The sequence below is a fragment of the Carassius auratus genome, chromosome 2 (assembly GCF_003368295.1).
Source record: "Carassius auratus strain Wakin chromosome 2, ASM336829v1, whole genome shotgun sequence".
In the NCBI taxonomy this organism is placed as follows: domain Eukaryota; kingdom Metazoa; phylum Chordata; class Actinopteri; order Cypriniformes; family Cyprinidae; genus Carassius; species Carassius auratus.
In genome coordinates this window covers 1,067,001-1,074,201 of record NC_039244.1, presented here as the reverse complement: position 1 = coordinate 1,074,201, position 7,201 = coordinate 1,067,001, and the positions used below count along the sequence as shown (strand labels likewise).

Genomic DNA, 7,201 nt, shown 5'->3' with positions numbered 1-7,201 from the left:
CAGAAACATGAGAAGCTCCTTGAGGTTTTCTGTCGCACTGATCAGAAGTGTATCTGTCTGCTGTGTACGATGGATGAACATCAAAACCACAACACTGTATCAGCTGCAGCACACAGGACAGAGAAACAGGTATTTAACACTAGACACTGATGAAATATCGCTGACACTCGTTTCATATGTGTTTATATCTGCACAATATGAACAGCTCACAGCATTCACACTTCTCATGACAGTAGAAAAGAACAGCTGCGAGAAGAGTTTCACTGTTTGCTGAGAATACACCGTAAACTTTATCAGCAAACCATTTAGTAAAATAGACGTTGATTAAACAGCTGAAAAGTTTACTCCATTATTTTATGTTGTTCCCACACTAAATGTATTTTTCTTTCAGTCAAAATCGAGCAGCAACCTTCCAGTCTCTCGTGAAACCAACACAGAAGTGATTAAAACTGCAATTAATCGAATGGCCACTAGAAGCCAGCTGCAAAAAGGCAGTCAGTCCCATAAAGTCCCCATGTTAAAATGCCCAACTTAATAGCAAAAAATATAAATTTTACAGCCTGGTAGAAAAAGTGTTTTTGGTCTATATAGCTAATTTGACAACTTTGGCAATCATGACAACTGTTTGTGACGGTTGGGTTTTGGGAAAAAGGATCCAATTGCAAGTACGGGTTTATTTACAGAAGGGAAAAAATACAAAATAAACAGTCGTGAGAGACAAAACCAAACAAAAAAGGGAACCGGATGAAACGGATAGGAAACTCGGAGGAACAAGAAGGTAAGGGAAAACTCGGGAGACTAGCACAACTCACACATAGGGTAAGGACTCCATACAGATGACAGAGAAAGACAGCTATACATAGGGAGACTAATGACAGAGGATTGTCAGCACCTGTGCGATTCTAATTGGAGTGCAATTACTGTGAAGACACAACCAGACTAGAGGAATTAAAGTGCCTATGGTGAAGTGCCTAAGGAGAAGTGAGCTCACTAGGGAACACCCAGGAAAACAGAGACTGAGAGCGTGACATTACCCCCTCCCCTACGGAGCAGCTCCCAGATGCTCCACCTGAAACCCCGGAAAACCCAACAGAAAGAGGTAGGAGGGAGGTGAAGCGGCGGCGGACTAGGGGGAGGGACGGAGGGTCAGAAAACAGGGACAGGAGAACCAGATAGAATGGACAGAGACAAACAACCAGATGGGATGGAAAGGCAGAGACAGGAAGGTGTAACACAAAACAAGGAGTCCAGGAGGGTGGTGGACCGGCGGAGGGAAAAAGGGGAGGGACGGAGGGCCAGGTCCAAAGGAGGAAAATAGACAAACAAATGCAAACAAAAACATGGGTAAAAGGAGGACATTAGGGGATTACCACCCGGGCGGAACAGAGGGTCATCACACCCATGTGGTCAAGGCAGAAGCCCCCCCAGGGCGGAGCGGAAGACCACCACATCCTCGCAGTCAAGGCCGGAGTCCCCCAGGGCGGAGCGGAAGACCACCACGTCCTCGCGGTCGAGACCGGAGTCCCCCAGGGTGGAGCGGAAGACCACCACATTCTTGTGGCCGACCCCATGGGAGGACGAAGATCACCGGTGACTAGCCTTGTCTCTGGAGAGTTCATGGGAACCTGACTTGACTCTGAAAGGTCAATAGTGACAAGCCCTGACTCTGGAGGGTCTACGAACACCTGACTCGACTCAAGACTGCCTGTGGAGACGTGAGACACCTCTACTTCGGGCACTGCCTCTGGAACGGCCTCGAGCACCGCCTCGGCCTCCAGAACAGCATCGGGCACCGCCTCGGGCACCGCCTCCGCATCGGGAACCGCATCGGGAACCGCCTCGGGAACCGCCTCGGCCTCGGGAACTGCATCGGGCACCGCCTCCGCCTCGGGAACCGCCTCGGCCTGGGAACCGCCTCGGGAACCGCCTCGGGAACCGCCTCGGGAACCGCCTCGGGAACCGCCTCGGGAACCGCATCGGGCACCGCATCGGCCTGGGAACTGCATCGGGCTCCGCCTCGGGAACCGCATCGGGCTCCGCATCGGGCTCCACATCGGGAACTGCCTCGGGCACCGCATCGGGCACCGCATCGGGCACCGCCTCGGCCTCGGGAACCGCATCGGGCACCGCCTCGGGAACTGCCTCGGCCTCGGGAACTGCCTCGGCAACTGCATCGGGCACCGCCTCGGCCTGGGAACTGCATCGGGCTCCGCCTCGGGAACCGCCTCGGGCACCGCCTCGGCCTGGGAACCGCCTCGGGCTCGGGAACTGCATCGGGCACCGCCTCGGCCTGGGAACCGCCTCGGGCTCGGGAACTGCATCGGGCTCCGCCTCGGGAACTGCCTCGGGCACCGCCTCGGCCTGGGAACCGCCTCGGGCTCGGGAACTGCATCGGGCACCGCCTCGGCCTGGGAACCGCCTCGGGCTCGGGAACTGCATCGGGCACCGCCTCGGCCTGGGAACCGCCTCGGGCTCGGGAACTGCATCGGGCACCGCCTCGGCCTGGGAACCGCCTCGGGCTCGGGAACTGCATCGGGCACCGCCTCGGCCTGGGAACTTCATTGGGCTCCGCCTCGGGAACCACCTCGGGCACCGCCTCGGCCTGGGAACCGCATCGGGCTCCGCCTCGGCCTGGGAACCGCCTCGGGAACCGCATCGGGAACCGCATCGGGCTCCGCCTCGGGAACGTCCTCCTGGACAACAGCGGCCCGCTCGGGAATGTCCACCTGGACGGCAGCGGCCCGCTCGGGAACGTCCTCCTGGACCTTGAGGAACGGCAGACGCCCGTCTCCTCCTCCGTCCTTTATGATGGCGAGTCGGTGGCACCTTATCAGGAGACTCAGCCGTTGAATCGGCCATCTGGCGCTGGACTGGCGGCCATCTTGTACTGTGGCGCAGGGTTGGCGGCCATTTTGTGCCGATGCACAGGACTGGCGGCCATCTGGTTCCACGGCGCTGGCTCGGCCGACCTGCATCTCCCCTCTCCTCTCGGGACAAACTGGGGAACTGGCAGCCCCCAACCGAGTCCCGGGTCGACGGTTGCCCACAGTGGAGATCGCTGCCGGACCTCCTCCCGGCTGTTTGTTCCAGAGCGACCTCCCCTGGTTCCCCGGAACACCACTAGGCGAGAGCCCTCGAAGCCACCTCTCTCCCGCTTGCTGGCTGGGGAGAACATGGCAGCAGACATACCGCTGGATCCTTGTTTGATGGAGTCCTTCTGTGACGGTTGGGTTTTGGGAAAAACACAAGGTGAGGGCAGGATCCAATTGCAAGTACGGGTTTATTTACAGAAGGGAAAAAATACAAAATAAACAGTCGTGAGAGACAAAACCAAACAAAAAAGGGAACCGGATAGGAAACTCGGAGGAACAAGAAGGTAAGGGAAAACTCGGGAGACGAGCACAACTCACACATAGGGTAAAGACTCCATACAGATGACAGAGAAAGACAGCTATACATAGGGAGACTAATGACAGAGGATTGTCAGCACCTGTGCGATTCTAATTGGAGTGCAATTACTGTGAAGACACAACCAGACTAGAGGAATTAAAGTGCCTATGGTGAAGTGCCTAAGGAGAAGTGAGCTCACTAGGGAACACCCAGGAAAACAGAGACTGAGAGCGTGATACTGTTAGGGGGTGAATTATTTTTTATAACTCATTCTTTAAATTATAATAAGCCTTAAATTTCTGCATTATTACGGTGACTCGCTGCCAAGATGGCAATGGCCAGCTCCGCCAACTTTGAGCTTTAAAAACACTCTTCAGAATCCCACGGGTGACGTCATGGACTCTACATCCTTTTTTTTTTATACAGTCTATTGTCAAAATACAAGTTAAATGCAACAACAGACGACTTTCTGTTCAGTAAATCTGACAGAATCCAGATTAAGTCATTTATAGTTCCATTTAGTTCATCTATTCTCTGTGTAGAGCCACAGTTGAATTACCCAGCAGTCTGTGTAAGTTTCTCTTTTATAATATTTACATATGTGGTGTGAAACAGTCCTTACGCTTCATGAGAATTCATGTATGATAGTAGTCATGTATGATTCATCTGTTCACATGATGATTTAGAGCCAGTAGTTTTCTGTGAGATTGACGATCATCTGTTTGTCCTGCAGAAGCAGCTGAAGGAGACTCAGAAGACGCTCCAGCAGAGAATCCAGCAGAGAGAGAAAGATCTCCAGCAGCTGAGAGAGACTGTGGAGTCTCATAAGGTGAGTCTGGAGAAGAAGAGAAGTTTGTCTCCATCTCAGTTCAGACTCACTGAAGCTGAATCACTGTGTGTCCTAACAGCGCTCTGCACAGACAGCAGTGGAGGACAGTGAGAGGATCTTTACTGAGCTCATCCGCTCCATTGAGAGAAGCCGCTCTGAGCTGATACGACTGATCAGAGATCAGGAAAAGACTGCAGTGAGTCGAGCTGAAGAACGACTGGAGCGACTGGAGCAGGAGATCAATGATCTGAGGAGGAGAGACGCTGAGCTGGAGCAGCTTTCACACACACAGGATCACATCCAGTTCCTGCAGGTAACACACATCTAGAAGAACAAATGGATTTCAGCTTTCAGAAATGGCATTCTCTGGAAATAATCTTTTTAAATGCATGTCCTGTAAAATAATGTGCTTGTTTAATTCTAATCTAGACTACGGATGAGATCAGGTATTATGGAGACTAGCAAATATTTGCCCCAATATATTTCTATTTATATTCAGTTACTCGAGGAGGAGAGTTACTAAAGATCAAATCTGATGTTCCTGAAGGTTATTGAGTGAAGTGTGGAGCTGATGAGTTTGATTTCTGTTTTCTGTAGAGTTTCCAGTCTCTCTCGGCTCCTCCTGAATCTACAGACGTAAATGATGATCTCTTCAGTTCTCTCTTCTCTTCTGATGATCTGAGAGAATCTGTCCATCAGCTGAGAGACAAACTGGAGGATTTCTGCAAAGAGGAGATCAAGAAGATCTCAGACAGAGGTAAAATCCTGGAGATTCATCTGCTCTCAGAAACCAGTCCATCATCATCTCATATCATGGAGAACATCATATTAGAAATGTGTTAGGAATAGATACAGGATCATGAGAATCACACTGTTCATGTCTGTTGATTTCCACAGTCACATTCTCCAACATTGATCCCACAACCAGGAACGACTTCCTACAATGTAAGTCAGTAAGAACACAAGCAGAAAAACTTCTGTGTGTTCATGTTCTTCCTGTAGAAGGAGAAAGAAGAGTTTTATAAATGATGATGTGCACATATATCTGTTCATCTGAGACACTGATGATACACTGAACATGAAGAGATCAAACAGATTCATAATTCCTGATTCTGATGTGTTTTATCTCCATCAGATTCCCATCAGCTCACTCCGGATCTGAACACAGTGAATAAATACCTCCGTCTGTCTGAGGGTAACAGAGAGATTACTGTCACTGACACAGATCAGTCGTATCCTGGTCATCCAGACAGATTTGATCTGTGGCCTCAGGTGTTGTGTAGAGAGAGTGTGTGTGGACGCTGTTACTGGGAGATTGAGTGGAGAGGAGATGTTGGTGTGTATATATCAGTGTCATATAAGAGCATCGGCAGGAAGGGAGGAGGTGTTGAGTGTATGTTTGGACGTAATGATCAGTCCTGGAGTTTGATCTGTACTCCCTCCAGTTACTCATTCATTCACAATAACATAAAGACTGATCTCCCTATAAAGTCCATCAGCAGTAGAATAGGAGTGTTTGTGGATCACAGAGCAGGAATTCTGTCCTTCTACAGCGTCTCTGACACAATGAGCCTCATCCACACAGTCCAGACCACATTCACTCAGCCGCTCTATCCTGGGTTTGGAGTTTGTTCAAGAACATCAGTGAAATTGTGCTGATGAATCAGAATAGACTGACAAGAGATTCTACCCATAATGCTGTGATGTTATAAAGTCTCTTCTTTCTTTTCTCTTAATGACAGTAATACTGCAGCTGAACTTTTGTCAGTGAAACGCTGTCTACGTCGAGCTCGCAGCATTCTCAAGGACTCCTCTCACCCTGACCACGAACTGTTTAACCTCCTCCCCTCCGGGAGGCGTTTCAGGAGCCTCCGGACAAGGACCACAAGATTCAGGAACAGCTTTTTCCCTAAAGCTGTCTCCTTGCTGAACTCTTCCCTCTGACACCCCTCAACACCCCCCACACCACACATAGACCCCTCCCCCTCTTCAACACTCGGATTTATTTATTTTCTCACAACAAGCAAAAAGTAACTTGTTATTACTTGCACTACTGTCTGTTCATCCAGGAACACTGTATAATCCATTTGCACATTGAAATATCTTTTCTATGCACTTTACTGTCCATTGCAATACTGTAAATTATGTTCATAGTTCTGCCTATAGTGTACATACACTTTTACATAGCCCATCTGTATAGTATGTTCATAGTACACCTTTCTGTATATCGTGCTTATAGTATTTAATATCTGTAAATTATGTCCATAATACTTACCTGTATAGTTATTGTACATATTATAGACCTTTATTCTGTACTTACTGCTTATTGCACTTCTGGTTAGATGCTAACTGCATTTCGTTGCCTTGTACCTACATGTGCAGTGACAATAAAGTTGAATCTAATCTAATCTAAAAAAATAACAGTCAGAATAAATGTGTGTAATAAATCCTCATATAGACAGTAAGATCAGTGTGTGTGTGTGTGTGGGCATGTTTTTGTGACATATCAGGACACAACTCTGTATAATGACATGGGTATGACACAGGTATTACAAGGAGAGGGTGACTTATGAGGACATAACCCATGTGCCCATTTTTCAAAACACTTATAAATCATACAGAATGAGTTTTTTTGAGAAAGTAAAAATGCAGAAAGTTTCCTGTGAGGGTTAGGGTTAGGTGTAGGGTTGGTGAAGGGCCATAGAATATACAGTTTCTACATTATAAAAACCATTACACCTATGGGATGAACACACTTTACACTAAAACAAACATGTGTGTGTGCGTGTGTGTGTGTGTGTGAGTGTGTGTGCGTTTGTGCATGTGTGTGTGTGTGTGTGTGAGTGAGTGTGTATTCCAAAATAAATCTAATCTGTCATTATTGATCTTAGAATAGTGTCCAGATTCCACGTCTGATTAATCAACCATTCATGAAGAGACAGACATGAATCTATTCTTATTATAGACAATATTTTTTTATAT

General features: G+C 48.4%; 1 protein-coding gene across 1 annotated transcript in view; it reads left to right on the top strand.

Moving 5' to 3' along the window:
* The window catches only part of LOC113111607 (tripartite motif-containing protein 16-like), a 6,666-nt gene extending 578 nt beyond the window's left edge, over nt 1–6,088 (top strand). Inside the window, exons 1-6 of the mRNA XM_026276543.1 lie at nt 1–129; nt 4,124–4,219; nt 4,299–4,532; nt 4,817–5,019; nt 5,142–5,164; nt 5,355–6,088. The exon at nt 1–129 is cut by the window's left edge and continues 578 nt beyond it. Of these exons, the coding sequence (XP_026132328.1) occupies nt 1–129; nt 4,124–4,219; nt 4,299–4,532; nt 4,817–5,019; nt 5,142–5,164; nt 5,355–5,878 (1,209 nt within the window). The 3' untranslated portion in view covers nt 5,879–6,088. The remainder of the gene's footprint in view (nt 130–4,123; nt 4,220–4,298; nt 4,533–4,816; nt 5,020–5,141; nt 5,165–5,354) is intronic.
* The last annotated feature ends 1,113 nt before the right edge of the window (nt 6,089–7,201 follow it).